This window comes from Macaca nemestrina, chromosome 13, assembly GCF_043159975.1.
Source record: "Macaca nemestrina isolate mMacNem1 chromosome 13, mMacNem.hap1, whole genome shotgun sequence".
Lineage (NCBI taxonomy): Eukaryota > Metazoa > Chordata > Mammalia > Primates > Cercopithecidae > Macaca > Macaca nemestrina.
Window position 1 is genome coordinate 85,260,847 of NC_092137.1, and position 19,396 is coordinate 85,280,242.

Sequence of the window (19,396 nt, forward strand, 5' to 3'; positions counted from 1 at the left end):
TGCCAGAGAGCTCAAGCTCAACACACCTAAAACAGAACTCATCTCCTTGGCCACTCTCACAAAGAACAATAACCTATATTTTGTCCACCTGTACTAACTTCCCTAAAGGGCTACTTCTCCATCCTTTATATGGGAAAAATAATAGCACCTGCCCTACAAGTGCTCAACAGATTGTGAGGCATTATTTTGAGTGGAATAATAAGAGAATATGAAGCAGCATGACTAAAGCCCCGCATACCCAACCTGCAAAGGTTTCTTAGAGAAGAGAGATTGTGAGCTGAGGCTTGGAGATGCTGGGAATTGACAGGGAGGAATGGATCTTAGGAACAGGAAGTGCTGGGTGAATGCAACTGCAGAGGCAGGAAATGGTAAGGTGTGCGCAAAGGTAGAATAAGACAGTTCAGGTGACTGGCCTGGAGAAGCTGATGACAGTGATGTGGACAGTGATGCCCAAGGATGTGGCAATTACCAGCATCGACTTCTTCCAGTGGAAGCCCTCTCTCGAGAGGGACAGACTCCACATGTATACAACCTTCAGTACATGGAAAGGAGTTTTCTGTTTGTATTTAAATAGCTTATTTCTGTGGGAAATTATTTTTAATAAATTGAAGTAGTTCCAATAAGCTGTTTAGGAGCAATGCCACAAAGATATATAAAAACTGCCACATTTTGAAAAACTTCGGGAGAGTGCTTTAGAAAATACGAAAGGATGGGAGCTTAGCTCCTATAATTAAGCGCCAGAGTACAGAACAAGACATAACAGGAACCACCAAAGCTGTTAGAGGGGTTGTCTAAGCCCCTGCACACTTTTTCTGAGAACTTTTATATTTATATTTTGAAGTTTGAAGTGCATGATTCCCAACCACACCACAGATCCACTGTGATGTGATGAGTGGTGAGGGGTGTCTCAAGAAACTTATGCCTGGTTAGAAGAAACTGAATTTGCAAATTGTTTCATTTTTTATTAAGTTAAAGCAGATTCAGGGTTATGACTACAAAAACGTCATTCTTCATCATTCCAAAATGGAATGATTTCCATTTTGTGGATGAGAAGAATACAGTGAAGTCTGGGCCACTGGGAAAGACATGGTCCCCAACTCTCAACCTCCTGTGGGATTATCATGTCCATGGAAATGTGTCACCCATGGGAACATCGTCCAGCAAGCACATCACAGCTGAAAACTGGCTGTGATAGAGCTGCTTCTTCCCACTGTAACTTTACAGGTTTACATTTAAAATCCACACTAGCTATAAGGGGAAATAGAAATGATACGTTGCAAAACTGCGAGATTCTGGGGGCTACCGGGTTGGACTGAATTCAGGTGGGAAAGAATATTGCTGTCATTACAATGGACAGGGTATTTTGCCTGTAGGAAAAAAGAACTTGCTCTAGGCCCATGGATCTCAAACTTCATTTTTCATCACAGCCCACCTAAGCAGGACCCAATAATTCATCACCCATCTGTCCTGTCCTTCATTACTGTTTGGAGGAGAAAGAACTTGGATGTAGTCAAGAATTGAAGAAGAGCAAAATCAATAAGCTAATTTATTGTTAGCAACATATATAAATAGATTTATTTCTACTATATAAAAGAAGCCTATGAATCTAAATTGTACATGTATATTATATATAATGTTTTCAATCACCTATTAGTGTTAACACAATTAGTCCTATCATTATACTTTCTTTGATAGTCTATTGCAAATTAGTTAAACAGTGCATATATGCAGGGAGCGCATCACTAATAACCAGTCACAGTTTGCTCAGTTGGAATATGTACATTATAAGTGACTCTTTCTTGGACCACACAATTCACACAAATCTGAGTGTTTACTTATTGGAAATGTATGTGCCAAAATATGCATCACTATACACTCCAAGGGTGAACTGAACAGCACACAACCAGGTAAATTAAATTTAATGAAATTTCTAGTTAGAAAGCTATAACAGCAGTAACTGAAAACCATGATTGGCTCCATAAACTAGTGATAATGTGCTTATGCCAAAGAATCCTTCTCCCAAAACTGAGAAATCTGCCTGTGTCTTGTGTGCATGTTCTTAGTAAGAGTTTTGCAAAGTTACCAGGCAGATCATGTAAGCCAGATCCTTAAGTAGAATATCAGGCTGTGGTCCTCAGTAAATTTTATAATGATACGCTAATTTTAATGTATGGATACCAATTAGTTGCCTTTAATTCATTCATTAAACAAATATTTGTTGAGCACCTTCCATACGCCTGACATTGGTGTATCATCCCTGTCCTCATGGATCTTCTTCCACGGACGCAGACAATGAATAGATGAATGAGATATCTAGATACAGACACACAGTTACTCATGCATATGTTAGAAACTGTATTTGTATTTGTATTTGTGTCATGGAGAAGAGAAGGCTGGAGCTTTTTACTTACCTATAACATATATATAGATAAAATTATCAGCTTGTCTATTCTCCATCATACACATACAAATGGACAGATTTTCATCAAATTTAAAGATTGGGTTTGGGATGGTCCTACATAAAATACAGACCATGTGGAGTATGTTAAACTCATGTTGGGGTCCCAGGAGGGGATACCTAAAGAGGTCATCCTCACAAGTTAAAGCAAATTTTAAACAGGAGACCCACTGAAAACAAATACTCAGGTTTATTTCAAAAGATCTCATATATGACACCAAATCTGAAGTCACAACTTCAGATTGGACTAACTTGCAAACATAGATATGCATTCTGGTGGCTTCTCCCATGAGTTACCCCAAGGTTAATGGTGATAAGAATTTATCTATTTAAAAAACAATAATGATTTTTCCAAGCACTTGGGGGTCAAGGACTAGCTAATAAATACACATGTTCAAGTTGTGATGTTATGGATGAGAAGATCAGAGAGACTGATGGGAGGACTTGTTTTAGATTGAGTGGTCAGGAAAGGCCTCTCTGGAGAGACGGCATGTAACCTAAAACATGAAGGATGAAAAGGCACCTGCCAAGCAGAGAGGGCTAGGCACAGAGAGAGGGGAGCAGTAGTGCACGGGCCTGAGATGGGAAGGAGCGCGGGCGTTCAGACTAGTGTGGCGGGGACACAGGGAGCAATGGAAGGGATGGGCGAAGTGAGGGAGCTGGAGGAAGGGTGGACCAGCAGGGAGACCAGAATGGAAGTGGAGAGGCCAGAGCGAAGGAGAGAGGGGAGAAACCCAGATTTAAAAGAGTGGAGCACAGAATGGGGTGATGTCCGGGGAAACAGAGAGAAGCAAACAGACCCAAGAAATGTGTTCAAGATTGATTGTGCGGGACAGAGAATGGGAAGTGTCTAAAGAGACTTCCAAGCTCCTGATCTGAGCTTAGGAGGGAATGGCCAGCTACTGAAATGGGGAAGCTGAATGTGAAGGAGTTCACCATTGCAAGTAAGTCATATTTGAAATATACATGAAGATGTAAATCTTTGAGAGTGGTGATCATTCGTCCATAAAAGTGAGAGAGAGGGTTTCTGTTCTTTTTCAGGTGGGTTTGTGCCCTTCTTGATGACCCCTTGGACTCACCTCAAGCAGAGGTCTAAATTACTTGAGAGTACGTTCATGTAAATTCACTAGTCAGATATGAATGCCACTCAGGCGTCACAAAACAATCACAGAAGACAGGAGTGAGTGCATCCTCGAGAATGTTTTCTGAAATAAGCAGAAGAGCTTTGATACCAGAAGACTTTGTGTTGGAATTTGGCTTTCTGTTATTAGAAAACATGTCATCCGGAGTACTTAAAAGATAGATATTTGGTTTAAAATAAATCTAATCCTCTCATGTTATGTTTCTGGTTCTAGGCCATCTTAAATGGTTTCCTGAGTGACTTTCCACCAGCTGTAAAGCAAACTGCATCAAGCATTGTAGAAGCCTCAGTTGAGATTTATAACAAAATGAGTGTTGACCTCCTACCAACACCTGCCAAGTCCCATTACGTCTTTAACTTGAGGGACTTATCCAAATGTGTGCAAGGTAGTGTACTGAACCCTCGTTTTCTGATCCGCACCCTCCCTTCTTTTCCATTGGCCCCCAAATCTCTCAGTAACATTGTATGTATGCAGTTTTCTGTGACTCACCCAGAAATCCCATCACCTGTTCCTGTTCAGGCTGAGTGCTTTACAACTATTTCACATGGCCAACACTGCCTCCCATTTCTCACTCCCAGCTGATTACTTGTCTTTCACTGAAAAAAAAAAAAAATAGAAGCAATTGGACCAGGGCTGCCTCATCTTCTAAATCTCTCAGACAACCTGCATCTTCCTTCCATGGGCTGAGCTGCCCCTGCATCTATCAGTGCCAGTGCTCCTTCTAGTACTGAACCCAATACCCTCCTGTCTATTCAAGGATTTTGCTATCATAATTCCCACTTCTCTTCTCATCTTCAAAGTTTCCTCTTTTATTGGATCATGCCTAATGGCATAAAAAGCCACTATCATACCTCCCATCTTAAAAAAAAAAAAAAAAAAAGATTTCTGTAAGTCCCATATCCCCTGATGGTACCCCTCCCATTTCTCTGCTCTTTGTAGAAAGACCTCTAAAAGTATGGTCTCTCCTCCCTGTCTCACTTACTCCCTCCAGTTCTCCCTTCAATAAATGTCAATCAAAATGTGATTCCCAACACTGCACTCTACCTGAGTCCTGTCTCCATCTGCTCAGATTCACTGGTCAGCTCTCAGCAGCACCTTAACCTCACAGCAGTGTCCACACAACTCGCCGCTCCCCACCTTCTCCAGTGGTCCAGGGCAGGCTCTCCTGCGGTCCCCCCTCACTGCCTGCTGTCGCCCAGTCTGTTTTGATAGCTGCTCCTCCTTTCCCTACCTCAAAATGTTGGGGCCACAGGGCTCGGTCTTCAGATCTACACACATATTCCCTCAGTAATTTTGGTCAATTCTATATTGTCAAATACCGTCTACTCAGAGATGGCACTAGAGTGCCTGCCTCCAGCTCCTACCCCTACTCTAAGAGTCTGACTTGCATATCCAGCTTCCTTCTCAGTGTGCGCCCTCAGGCATCCAGCTGGCCTGCTAAACTTGGCATGTCTAAACGGAACTCTTGCTTTTCCCCTCCACCTTGGCCATACGTACCCCGGCCCCAGAGGAGACTACCATTAATTGCTCTCGCCAGGAACCTTGAAAACCCCTGTGCAATCCACGAATAATCCTGACAGCTTTATTTTCAGAATATATGCCGAATCTAACCACTCCTCACCACTCCATCCACTACCCCTCTAACCTCCTCTCTAATCTCCTGCTTCCGGTTGTCCATTTACCCTGTTCAAAGGGACCAAGCTCTGCCCTCTGCACAGCAGCCAACCATGGGCCCTGTTGAGACCCTCCTGAGGCTGCTTCCAGCACCTGCCTGTGTTGAGTCTCTGAGTGATCTGGTTCCGGGCTCCCTCTCCCTTTCATTGCCTACCACTTTCCTCCTTGCTACTGCCACCTCCTTGCCATTCCTGAAATCGGACCTGCCCAGGGACCTCTGTATGTCACTTGCAATGCTCTGACACCAGATACGCACATGGCTCACTTTCCCTGCTCAAAGTCACCTCCTCAGCAAAACTTTCCCATGTCCCTTCATAGCTCCTATTACCTGTAATCATATCGCACATATTTCTCTGCATATATGTGTGTTTATGTATCTGTCTCTCCCATTAGGACGTCAGCTTCCCAAGGGCTGTATGCTTAGTTCACCACTGTATCCCAGTGCCTAACTGGGCCTGGCACTGAATGAATGTATGTCTAGACGAATAAACAAATCTCCCCTGATTTTGTATACAAGGACACTATCTCTTAGTTGCTCCATGATCTGCTTCATTCCCTGACTCCCCATCCAGTGCCCTTTGTTCTACACCACTCTTAATTTTTTTTTTTTTTTTTTTTTTGAGATAGGGTTTCACTCTTGTTGCCCAGGCTGGGGTGCGGTGGCGCGATCTCGGCTCACTGCAACCTCCACCTCCTGTGTTCAAGCGATTCTCCAGCCTCAGCCTCCCAAGAAGCTTGAATTACAGGTGCACACCACCATGCCCAGCTAATTTTCGTATTTTTAGTAAAGACGGGGTTTTGCCATGTTGGTCAGGCTGGTTTTGAACTACTGACCTCAGGTGATCCACCTGCCTCGACCTCCCAAAGTGCTGAGATTACAGGCGTGAACCACTGTGCCCAGCCAATATTTTTTTTCTCTAAAAAGATTCTAACTAACATTTATAAGTTTGTTTTTAATATCTGCAAAGTAGCCAAAGTAGAAGCTGCGGAGTGCTTTCCTGTGAAGCAATGACTGGCCTCTTTGACAGCTAGCTCTCCTTCCTGTCTTCATCACAATCTAAGTCATTACCTGTTGTGCATTAACAAGTCTGGGAATGAACTAAGAGATGCTGGCCCATGGCAGGAGCTTAGGCATTAAGAACCCTGCAAACCCGTCCTGCTCCTCCCTAATGCACAGTTCTCACACAGGTTCCTGGTCTTCCCAACTCCCGATTTGAAAGCTCTGTCACTCTTTTCTTTTTCTTCCTCCTTCAAGAGCCTGAAAGACTCTCAAAGCTGGCACACCATCCTTGCCACAGGATGACAAAATAATTTGTTTTCCTCTTCCTCCACTGAAATCATGCCCTCTTATACTAGCAGTTTAGTCCTGCTATTCATGAACTCAATTTTCCTAGAAAACATTAGAATATGACTTCATTTCTTTCATGAACTGCTTCACACTCACTTACTGATCCTCAGACATTGTCTAATCTTGTCATTTATTTATTATCCTTCCCCATTGCCTTTCTATTCCTATTTTTAAGATAATTTTTGAGCTTCAAAATTCAGGATCCACTTTATTTCTGAAATGACACATCATACTATACACAGGAAATTCCAATGTTGAATCTCTTTCTCCTTGGTTCCGCATTTCATTAAAAGTCCTAGAAATTTCCTTATTTCTACAAATATTAACTGAAAATAATTAAAACTTCAAGCATTTGGGAGGGGGGAGGGATAGCATTAGGAGATATACCTAATGTAAATGACGAGTTGATGGGTGCAGCACACCAACATGGCACATGTATACGTATGTAACAAACCTGCACGTTGTGCACATGTACCCTAGAACATAAAGTATAATAAAAACAAAAACTTCAAGCATTTCAAGAAACATATATGTCAAACACACACACAAACACAAACATGAGATGCAAAAAACAGGTAGCATCATTATCTACAGAAATACCCTAGTATTCCAAAGCAACATGAGCAGTACCTACCATGCTGTGTGGTACCCACTCTCTGCTGTGTGTGTCCACATGCACAGTAGACACTCTCCCTGCCCCCGTCTACAGTGTGAGGAGCCCCATATTGGTGGTCTCTGTGGAGAAGTACCATTTCCAGAAATTCCTGTACATTGTTGCTTTGATTGTAACTTGAAATTATTAGAACTGTGTTTGCAATAACAATTTACACTAATGAAATGAGTACTCAGAATAATCTTAGTAGAAGCCGGAAGGGCCAGGGGCATTTGGTGAGGACTGACATTGGGAAAGAGAGAGAAATGGGAGTTTCAAAAACAGTATAAGCCTTGGGAGGAGGAAAGTTGCAAGATAAGTAAATACATATACTTCGGTCTATTTTAAAGTAACGTGAGGCCCTTCACTTAGCATATTGCAGCTCATGTAACAATGGGATCCACTTGCTTACATGGTGGAGTCTGACCACTTCACATGCTCAGTTAAAGAAACATCACAAAACAGGGACAGAAATGTCTTTGTCAAATAATGTATCCCAATGTTGTTATCGAAAAATGAGGTCACTATTCGTATATGTGTATATCCACCGGGGAAGCAGTCATTTTTGGCAATGTCAGGGTGAAGTTGTACTTAAGGATTTCCTAATTAAACTATTACTGGAGATTCTACAAATGTAGAATTTTTCTTTTTGTTTTTTTCTTTTCTTAAAAAACAGGTATCCTCCAATGTGATCCAGGAACAATAAGAGAAGAAATTCAGATATTTAGACTCTTTTGCCATGAGTGCCAAAGAGTCTTCCACGATCGCTTGATTAATAATGAAGATAAGCAATATTTCCATGTTATTCTGACAGAAATGGCCAGTAAATATGAATCTTTACCTATTCTTTTTTTTTACTTGATTAGAAAAGCAATTTGGTTTCCACAAAGAACAATTAACACAAAAAGAATTTTCATAATTTATGAGTAAAAGTTATTTTCTTTGAAGGTTCAAATATATATTAAAATATATGAAATATTATGCAATATTATAAAATAATTTTATTAAAATTCAGGAAGGGTCAGCCAGGCGTGGTGGCTCATGCCTATAATCCCAGCACTTTGGGTGGTTGGATACATGGATCCCTTGGGCTCAGGAGTTCAAGACCAGCCTGGGCAACAAGGCAAGACCCCATCTCTACTAAAAATACCAAAATAAATAAATAAATTCAGGAAGTGTTAGTATTTTAATTTATTATGAAGTTTTAAGTAGAGGAGAGAAAGTAGGAGAAAGAGCATTTTGTCTGGTAAGAAGCCAGGATAGGCCGGGCACAGTGGTCATGCCTGTAATCCCAGCACTTTGGGAGGCCAAGGCGGGCGGATCACGAAGTCAGGATTTCAAGAACAGTCTGGCCAACATAGTGAAACCCTGTCTCTACTAAAAATACAAAAAATTAGCCAGATGTGGTGGTGTGCACCTATAATCCCAGCTACTCAGGAAGCTGAGGCAAGAGAATCATGTGAACCCAGGAGGCGGAGGTTGCAGTGAGCTGAGATTGCATCATTGCACTCCAGCCCAGGTGACAGTGCAAGACTCTGTCTCAAAAAAAAAAACAAAAGCCAGGATAATTTTAAAATACTTCCTATTTCTTAAATAAGTATCCAATATTCATTATTTAACAAGTGTTTTAAATTATTTGTTAAGTATTCTTAATCTTAAACTTGGGAGATTATCAGCTAAACTAAAGCGGCATGGAGTTAACACAGCATTCTCTCAGTTTTCATATATATTAATTAAGTCTTCTAAGTAAAGTAGCAGCTGTTATTCTGTATGTTTTATCACTAAAATATTCCATTCAAGATTATCATTATATTAAAAACTTGGTTTTGTTCTTTAAATAGACAAACATTTTGGAATTGCAATTGACCTGGAATATTTTTTGAATAAGCCCATCATATTTGGAGATTTTATTAAGGCAAGTATGTTAAACTGACTTGACCTCATTTGAAAATTTTAAAGCATTTATTATTTTCCAATTCAAATTTATATTCTATAAAAACTTCACATGTGTGAAGAGTTAAGATCTAGGCCAGATGTCAGCAAACTATGTTCCATGAGCCAAATCTGCCTGCCACCTATTTTTGTAAACAAAATTCTTTGGAACATAGCCACAGCCATTTATATATATGATTTTTTTATATGATTGCTTTTGCTCTACAACAGCAGAGTGCAGTAGTAGTGATAAAGACCATATGACCTGCAAAGCCTAAAATATGTACTATCTGGCCCTTTACAGAAAAAGTTTGCTGACTCCTGGTCTAATTACATTCATTTTGGTAACGGTTTGAATCAGAGAGCTATCAGGTATTCAGTTTGGAAGGAAGCAGAGAGGTCTAGTCTCTTAACTCAGGACTTCCCCCTTATTGTGCTCTACGTAGTGAAGCTACTTAGTTAAGAGAATTGTTCTCTTCATTTAAGAGTAACTCTAATTCGTAGCAATTTTTTTATATTTAACTTCCTTTTATTCCCTTATGAGTTCCTCAAGCCCATCTCTGCAATACTGTCTGTCTAATTTTTACCCTCTGGACCTAATTTTGCCCTCTGGTAAATTTTACCCTCTTGACCTGCCTAGAATAAATCTGCTATCTCACTGCCCTGCCTACATTGGCAGATAGCCATGTTGTTTTACTAAGGTGCCTCTTGTTTGAGTAAAACATTCCCAGTGTCTCCAAGAGGGCAGAGACCACGTCTAGTTTTGTTCATCTTAAGTTCCCAGGTTCCTGCACAGAGGTACGTAGCAGGCTCTCAATCAATGCTGGTTCAGCACATGAAGGAACTCGTCATTATATTATATGTATGCAATACCTCACCACTCTGGTAACTCCACTCTAGATAAGTATTACCACTGACAAATAAAAAAGATAAACTATGTATTTTTGTAAAGTATGTATTTATGTTTATTATTAAAAGTATGTCCAAAGTTTGTTTTCGAAGATTCTTTTCCTGTGTGTTTCTAGTTGATTGTATTATCAGATGAGAGAATAAACAGAAAAAGAACAGCTAGACTCTTCTTGCATTGCTTGTGTGTGTTTTAGTAAAACAGTCCAGGAGAAAGTGCCCCTGGGGCAGTTGCTACATACAATAGAGAAGGGACATCATCAATAGATTAAAACAAGGACTCGACTCCCTGAAGTTTACACCTGAATTTAATTCTCAACAATTTAGTAACCCTAGATGACTGCTATTTAAAAACTACAAATAGTTCTGGCATGATTTTTTATAATAACAGCAGTCTGCTATGCATAGTTTTTAACCAGTTAGCTTTTCCAATGTCAATAACCTAACAACAAAAAAATGAAACCAGGTCTGGCACAGTGGCTGACACCTGTATCCCAACACTTCAGGAGGCAGAAGCGGGCGGATCATTTGAGGTCAGGAGCTCGAGATCAGCCTGGCCAACATAGTGAAACCCCGTCTATAATAAAAATACAAAAATAAGCTGGGAGTGGGCATCTGTAATCCCAGCTACTCAGGAGGCTGAGGCAGGAAAATCACTTGAACCTAGGAGGCGAAGGTTGTGGTGAGCTGAGATCACTCCACTGCACTCCAGCCTGGGCAACAGAGAGAGACTCCGTCTAAAAAAAAAAAATGAAATCAGAATGTAGCATTGTGAGAAAAATCAAAACCCTGTGTCTGAGCTCCTATGTAAGTTTTATTGCAAAGACCTTCAAAATTCCAGTGTAGCTCTTGAGAAAGTTAAATGAAATGGATTTTCCAGGTTATGTGTCTATCAGAATTAATCCAACTTGGTTCTTCTCCCATAAATTATAGTTTGGAGCAGATAAAGCTGATCGGATTTATGATGACATGCCTGATATAGAGAAAATTGCAAATGTTCTACAGGACTATCTTGATGATTATAATCTCACAAATCCCAAAGAAGTAAAGTTGGTGTTCTTCCAGGATGCTATAGAACATGTTTCAAGGTATAGTGCTATAAGGCATCCAATAATGCATTGATTTAATATTTTTTGTATTAAAGGGTAAAAAAATAAGTTGTATAAACTCTTTAAACAGATTGCTAGATGGTCAGAGGTCTTTTATTAATTCTCACCATAACTTAAGAGTTATTGTTTAACATATTTTAAATATTTGTGGAATGAGCTTTCTATGGAATCCCCAGAGTCGTTATTTTTGCTAAATATTAATTGATGGTTTTTGTTTGTTTTTATCTGTTCTGTCTTGTTACAAAAAGGATATGGGGTTGTTTACAGAGATACATGTACGGTATAACAAGGCTAATTCCATGCATACCTAAAGAAAGAGGAACTTCAAAATTATAGCAAAACAAGTTCAATCCAGGATCAGATATTTCACCTGCTTGCGAGTCTGACTCTTACCCACTGCAAGTGTCCTGTGAGGGACACCCTTGACACATTCATAAGCATCCAGCCTAAATATCTGCAGTCCTTGGGGCACACTTTCTGAAGTGGCTCCTGTCCTGTTTGACAGTTCTAATGCTAAAATGATCTTTCCAGGATAAGCCAACATCTGCCTCCTGTGCTTCTGGTATCCATCCCATCCTGTGAAGCAGTCATGATTAAGGCACTCAGCGTGGGTATGAAACCATGATATGGAGCATCTCATTTACCTGGTACAACACTCTCTCTGTAGCTTAGGATCATAATCTCTTTACAAATAAGGCTCAGAGAATGTCCCAGTGCTCTGTTGCTACATAATAAGCCACTCCTATCCTTAGCAGATTCATTTTATCATCTCTCAATTTTCCCAACTGTTCTCTCTGAGCGTCTCTCTTGCAGTTACAATCAGACTGCCGCTGGAGTGCCTGGAGCATCTCCACCTCCACGTAGTCTCTCCACTTGTCTCTCAGCATGGCAGCATCAGGGTGTCTGGGTTTCTCAACATGGTGGCTCAGGGCTCCAAAAGCAAGTGCCCCAAGACAGAGAGCCAGGCAGAAGCCAAACAACCTTTTTGACATAGTCTTGGAAGTCACATAGCATCATTTCTACTGTGCTCTTCTAGTCAGTGCAGTCATACAGGCCCACTCAAGGTCATAAGAAGAGGACAGAGACCCTATCTCTTGATGGGATCAAAGAGCAAGTAGGACCAGAGGCATTACTGCAGCCACTTTTTGGACAACGCAATGTGCCACAAAGAGATTAGGTAAATGGTCCAAAGTCCTCTAGTCAGTGAGTGGCAGGTGGGGATCACAGCCAGTGCTTCAGCTCTAACTCCACCGCAGGTGCCCCTACCCAAAATGGGCTCACTTTTTTCATAACAGCCCTCCAAATATTTGAAGACCATTCCCATATTCTTCTTAGCTTTATCTTCTCCAGGCAAAATTATCCCACATCTTTCTTATTGCCTGTTAGAGATTATTTCCAGTCTTCACATTCTGAGCACTTTATAATTTTTCAATGTTCTACTTAAAATGCAGCATCCAGATTTGATATCATATTCTGTGGAATAAATACAGCAAAATACAGTGAGAGTAGGATTTCCCGTGGTCTATTGCTGCAGCAAGATTTTCATGGCTTTGGTTTTTTTCCTGTGTCAACTGCATTTTAGCATTGGTCCTTGTTAATACTGACAATTAAATCCCTAGGATTTTTTTCACATAAACCATAAGCAAATAAAGTCTTCACCTGTTGCATATTTCATCTCTTTAATTAGCCCTAATTCAAGATTTGTGTTTGTCATAGCTTAAGTGTTATAACATAGGTCATTTGTCATTGGCTTGTCCAGATGCCACTTGCTTCCCCTCTGTCCCCCTGGCAGCATACCCACATGCTATCCCCTAACAACTTTTATTCCCATCGCTTAGGCAGGCCCTAAGCCTACAAGGAAAAAAATAATGGAAGCATTTTGGTCTGAGAAACTTCCTGGAGAATAGACCAGACCATAGGCAAAGTTGGCTTAATTCTATTTATAATCTTTCTTACTTTTGTGAAAGAGAATTACCAGGCCCCTCAAGGTTTGCTTAAAATATTATAGCAGGAAATTAAAAACCATTTGTAGAATGGTGAAGATTTGGTTTTCAGATGCACAAAGGACTGCCATGTAAATAATGATGTAGACTGTCCTCTTTTATTCAAGAGAGGATCAGTAAGGAATCAGAGAAAACATATTTCTGCTTGTAAGAGCGATCAAACACCTAATACTGATTGGCAATGGAAAGGGCTTTGTTATGAAAGTGAGTTATGGATTAATTACTAAATACTCAGTAATTTAGCACATACTACATTTCCATTTGTTGGTGACATTTTAGTTTTTGACTTTTTAACACGGGGTAAGTAAAAGTCTTGTAACTCAGGGGGGAAAATTTTGCTTCAGAGCTTGTACTTTCAAAGAGCAAATGCACCAGGCAGTTTCTGCCCATTGTGTGCCCCCAAAGTTGTCACCACGCTCCAAGGATAGTAGAACAAATCTATTAGTATTTAAGCCACTAATTAGGAGAACCATCTCTTGCCTGCTACGTGAGAGAAAATGTAACTTACCTACTAAATTAGAGAATTCTTACTAGGGGAAGTTTTCAATCCATTTATAAGTAAATTGCCAGAAAAAAAAAGTAATACTACAAAGCAGAACGGACAAGTAATTTGTTTCCAGTAGTTTCTGATAGAAATAATCAAACTACTATTAATAATAATATACATGAAATAAGGAAAGAGTGACATATAAAGTGCAAGATTTTTATCATATTCAACATTTCATCAACTGTAGGACACTTGTACATTATGGGAAAAATAAGAAAACATTATTATCTATTCATTCTGCCCTCAATTTTATACTCGCCTGGGCAGCTGAAGGGAAATAAGCAAACAGACATCTGATGTGTCTCTCAGTAGATATGTACTGTGGCAGACACATAGCAATCACAATGGTGCTATGGGTCTTCGTTGTCCCAGTAGAGGAGTTGGCCAAAAGTTCTGGGGAAGAGGTTGACAAACTGCTTTGGTAAAGGGCCAGATAGAAAATATTTCAGGCTCTGCAGATCATACTGCAGCTACTCAACCCTGCTGTCATAATGCATAAGCAGCCACAGACAGTAAGTGAATGAATGAGCTTGGCTATGTTTCAACAAACTTTATTTATAGACACTAATATTTGAATTTCAAAGGATTTTCACATATCATGAAATATTACTCCTTTTTTAATAATTTAAGTTCTAGGGTACATGTGCACAATGTGCAGGTTTGTTACATATGCATACATGTGCCATGTTGGTGTGCTGCACCCATTAACTCGTCATTTACGTTAGGTATATCTCCTAATGCTATCCCTCCCCCATCCCCCAACCCCACGACAGGCCCAGGTATGTGATGTTCCCCACCCTGTGTCCAAGTGTTCTCATTGTTCAATTCCCACGTATGAGTGAGAACATGTGGTGTTTACTCTTTAAAAATTGTTTTCAACCATTAAAAAAAAATCTAAAAACCATTCTTAGCTCATGGGTCATTTAAAAAACCACATGTTTAAGGGGCAAGATTTGGCCCGCAGGCCATAGTTTGCTGACCCTGGTTTTAGACAAAGCCGTCTTACCTAGTCACTCAAGGTATGGAAAAAGTGGACCTGTCTGAGGAGTAGGAGAGGGTGTACAGGTGGAGGAAACAAATTTCAGTTTGATTCTTATTTCAGAAGATCCTAAATAATGACTGGGAGTCTGTGCCTTGTCCTGGAGGAAGACTTTTTAAATAAGTCCTCGTAGACTCCCTGTTCTGTTCTTACACTACATAGCTCCTATCTCCTGCCACCAAAGATGACGTGTACAGTAACTAACTGTTACAGTCTCTAGAAGTTGGTTACTTGAACGTAGAATTGATGGAGCACCCGCCAAATGCTATGCACTGTTCTCACAGAGAAATGGACAGCATCCAGGCCCCCATGATGGAGTTTATATGTGGGAAAGAGTTAGCAATGTTTTTCTCTCATGAGTTACAGTGACCATGTGATGTTTTCATAATCAAAAAATAATAAAGTCACTATAATTTTAAAATATTTGAACATTGTTTTCTTCAATTATCAGCAATATAAATAATCTACATAGATTAGATAGATAGATGATAGATAGATAGATAGATAGATAGATAGATAGATAGATAGACAGACAGATAGATAGATAGATAATTTGCCAGAATAAGGAAGGGGAAGAAGAGGAAAACTAATTAAACCTGCTTTTACATGTCTCCCATGATTTCCAGATTTTAGACAATGGTAATAAGTTTTAAATTATGTTTATATTTTGTGTCTTCCTAAGAAGAATTTATTGACATTATCACCCCCTTTTCTATCATCTTAACAACAATGTATAGAATTGATTCTCATACATACTGGTCACCTTTATACTGATATCCCTTCCCCCTTCCCAGGTTTTTAAATTTCATTCATACTTCTGTATATCTTCAAGGAATCTTTTAGGGAGGCTCTGCAGATTATTTACTCTCTGAGCCATAACATGGTATTTTTCTCCCTCTAACCACTGTCTTGTAAAATGTCATCTTGTCGATAGATGCCTAAAGCCAGCCTGAAATTATTTGTTCCTTTGGGGATAATCCATTATTCTGCATTAGATAATCATCAACTTTTCAGTTATGTTTAAAACATAGATTTCTACTATAAAATTTCTACATGTAAATTACTTATAGATCTCCTAGGAAATATTTAGTGTTTTCTCTCTCCTCTAGTTTTCTTTCTTGATCTTTGGGGCTGTGGGTTCAGCCCCAGTGGTTTCTTCTATCATATCAGTCACCATTGCCTCAATTCTATTCCTTCTTCTCATTCCTGTAATTTCTATGATGTGGCCTCTGGGATTCCATTTGTTTCTCCTAGATTTGCCCTCCTTATCTTCCATTTTCTCTCCCATTATTTTAAGATCGCTATCTTTTTTCTGAGTTCTGGGTATATTCCTGGAGTTTGACCTCTACTTTTCCTGTTCAACTCTCCACGGTATTCTATTTGTGAGACTCATCACCTTCCACTCAGGTTTTCAGTTTAGTGGATTTTCCATCTCTACTCAACTTTTCCTAAATTTTCAAGGGGAGGGTTTACTCCTTTTTGAGCTCTCTCTCTCTCTAGTATCATCATTGCAGTGCTTTTCAAAATTCATATTAACATGAATCAGAAACTTTCTAAAATTTTGTTGGCATCCTGCAGTAAATCCATTTCAAGGTGTTCTGTTGATCTCTCCTTCTGCACTATGGTGTCTTTTTCTAGGTTTAGTGATTTTTTCTGCTTGCTCATTCTTATAAATGGAAACCTGGGCTTGCCAATTGACAATATAAGTTGTGGCCTAGATCGAGTAGGGTCTCCAACAAAGTCCTTCAGACTTCAGGGAAAAGACATTGTACTTTATTGTAAATTTGTATGACTAGGGCCGAGACCCAACAGCCTGTTAGGAATGGGGGAAAGGACGAAAAAGAGAAAAGCCAAGCAGTGCTGCTCACCAAACCCCGGCCTCAGATGCAGCCTGCTCTTCCCTTGCAGCATCCTGCCCCGGGAGGAGGCTCCACTGGCTACCAGCCTTCGGCTCTGGGGCAGGCTCTCCGAGCAGGAGCCATGTCTGTGAACTTGAAATAAACCTTTCTCTGCTCTGATGTTTGCAGGATTGCTCGGATGATACGTCAAGAAAGAGGCAATGCCCTGCTTGTTGGAGTAGGAGGCACAGGAAAGCAGTCACTCACGAGACTTGCAGCTCATATATGCGGTTACAAATGTTTACAGATTGAACTCAGCCGGGGATATAATTATGATAGTTTTCATGAAGACCTGAGGAAGTTGTACAAAATGGCTGGTGTAGAAGACAAGAATATGGTTTTCCTTTTCACTGACACCCAGGTGTGTGTTTAAATAGCCCATGGGTAAGAACAGGAAATGTATGGGTGTTACAATCGGGTGTGTGCTTTGAACAGTTTGTAGGATGAAGTTCAAGGGATTGCTCCCTTTGATAACACATTTCCCGCAGCTTGTAAAAGACTTTTATAATGCATTTTTATTTATTTTACCAAATATTGTTTCCCTTCTTTAAATTCTTAGTAATTAAATTTGATCAAAGGTCAAGGAAGTAAGTTTTTAACTTTTCTTTGAGGGAAACGGCAAAGATAACAGAAGGTAATAAACTGTATAAACGTGCATATAAGAAAATAATTTACCAAAAATTCAATTAGGGAAACATGCCTTTACCTACAGAAAGGAAAAAGGAAGGGCTATCTTCTGGGTTAAATTACCTTTAAAATTGAAGTAGGATTACATCTATTCTATGACAGCTAATTTAACTGATCTTGAATTAATTCTATAGCAGAGGACTTTCTACATTGATTATTCTTGGATATTTTATCTTTAGAGAAAATAAACCTGTCTAGAAATTAGCCAAGGAATAAAAACGTGACAGATTCGATGCATACCTTTTTTAAAAATATATTGTAAGCAGAATTAAATACAAACAAATAATTGGAAAACTATTTTTAATATCTATGACATGCAATGAGTTTGTATCCTATTATAAAAATACTTATTACAAATAAAAAAGGAAAAGTCAAGCACATCTGTAGAAGAAATAGAAAAAATGTGGTAGAATGTGAATACACAGTTCCAGAAAACAAAGGCCTTTAAACACCTGAAAAATTGTCAACCTCACCATTAATGAAGGAAATTATAATAAATAAAAATGTCAGTGAGTTGGCCTTGCAAGTTGATAAAGGTTAAAAATCATAATATACAGTGTTGGCAGAGGTGTGGGAATAATAGGCCTGTTTATTCTTCACTGGGAGATCATAAATTAGCAAAATCTTTCTGGAAAGTAGTTGGCAATATGTAGGTAAAGCCTTTACATTTCTTTTACATTATAATCAAAGCTACATAGAGTTGCACGTATGAGGATATCTACTGTAATGTTTTAAAATAATAACCTGAGAGAGTATTAATGTCCACTGAGAGAAGGTCGTATACATAATATCTGTTATAACCATATACTAGAGCACTATGTAAAAACTTTAAAATTATAGAAACATACAAATTTTAATGTATATCTAGACATGTATGCCCCATGTACAAAGAGAAAACATTTGAATCATGGGATTGTGAGTGATTTTTATTTTCTTAGTTTTGCTTATCTGTAGTTTCTAATTATCCTAAAATTAAGATATTTCTGATAGTGTTTTTAACATTGCTTTAAAAAATCAAACAAGTTATGTAAAAAGTCTCCAAGTATTAAAGCTCCAAAGATCAAATCATATTGTGTTGCTTCTCTTTAGACAAAAAGTTATTGCATTCTGTTGAAAGCCCCAATCAATCTCAAATGTTCTGCAGTAATGAAGAGTAAACGTAACCACAAAAATAAAAGTGCATGTGTCTATACATGAACTTATATATATACACAAAACATTATAAATGTGAGAAGAAATTGAGAGAAGCAAGATGTTAAAAATAGAGTTTAATTGGCTGTAACTAACAAATACAAAGTAGAAATAAGTATGATTAGATATTTTGCCTAATATAATTTCTAAGCTACAATTAATAGCTATATACTATATTTCATATTTTACAGAGAAAGCAAATATTTTCTAATACTACTGAATGTTTACAAAACTTAATCACATACTAGATTTAAAGAAATTTTTATTAAATTGTGAAAAGCATAAGCTGTACTCATTCTTTGCCCATGCTTTAATCAAAGGAGAAATTAATGATGTGTCTTAGGACTTTAAAATATTCATATAAAAATCAAGAAAGTCAAAATCTCTTAGAGACTAAGGAAAATGAACTTAATATAAATAAAAATCTATGGAATGCAACCCAACAGTTCTCAAATTTACATTTATAGATCTGAATCAAAAATTAGAAGCTACACAAATTAGTTCACTTAAAACTTTAGGAGGGAAAAATGTCACAAGACACATAAGAAAATGAAACAAGATAAAAGCAGAAGTAAATTAGAACACAGAAAACTACTGTTTATTCTTGGGGAAAATTGACAGACACAACTATACCAAGTTCATTAAGAAAAACAAAAAGTTTCAAATGAAGAAAATAAAATAACAGATATCTTGTCATAGTTAAATGTATAGTACTCAAACTTCTATATAACTAAAAAGCTAGCTGAAATAAAGGGTGAGAGATTACTTTTAAATATGCATCAATGTTGAGAGACAAAAAGTCTATTTCAA

The 19,396-nt window shown here is 38.7% G+C and overlaps 1 protein-coding gene across 10 annotated transcripts in view; it reads left to right on the plus strand.

Moving 5' to 3' along the window:
• The window catches only part of LOC105465361 (dynein axonemal heavy chain 6), a 383,399-nt gene that overhangs the window by 234,298 nt on the left and 129,705 nt on the right, over positions 1 to 19,396 (plus strand). For 9 of the 10 annotated variants that reach the window (XM_011713768.2, XM_011713766.3, XM_011713767.3 and 6 more), the window contains exons 42-46: positions 3,814 to 3,985; positions 7,951 to 8,097; positions 9,116 to 9,189; positions 11,046 to 11,200; positions 16,838 to 17,069. In XM_011713768.2, the coding sequence (XP_011712070.2) occupies positions 3,814 to 3,985; positions 7,951 to 8,097; positions 9,116 to 9,189; positions 11,046 to 11,200; positions 16,838 to 17,069 (780 nt within the window). The remainder of the gene's footprint in view (positions 1 to 3,813; positions 3,986 to 7,950; positions 8,098 to 9,115; positions 9,190 to 11,045; positions 11,201 to 16,837; positions 17,070 to 19,396) is intronic. The other variant, XM_071076977.1, reaches the window with a different exon arrangement.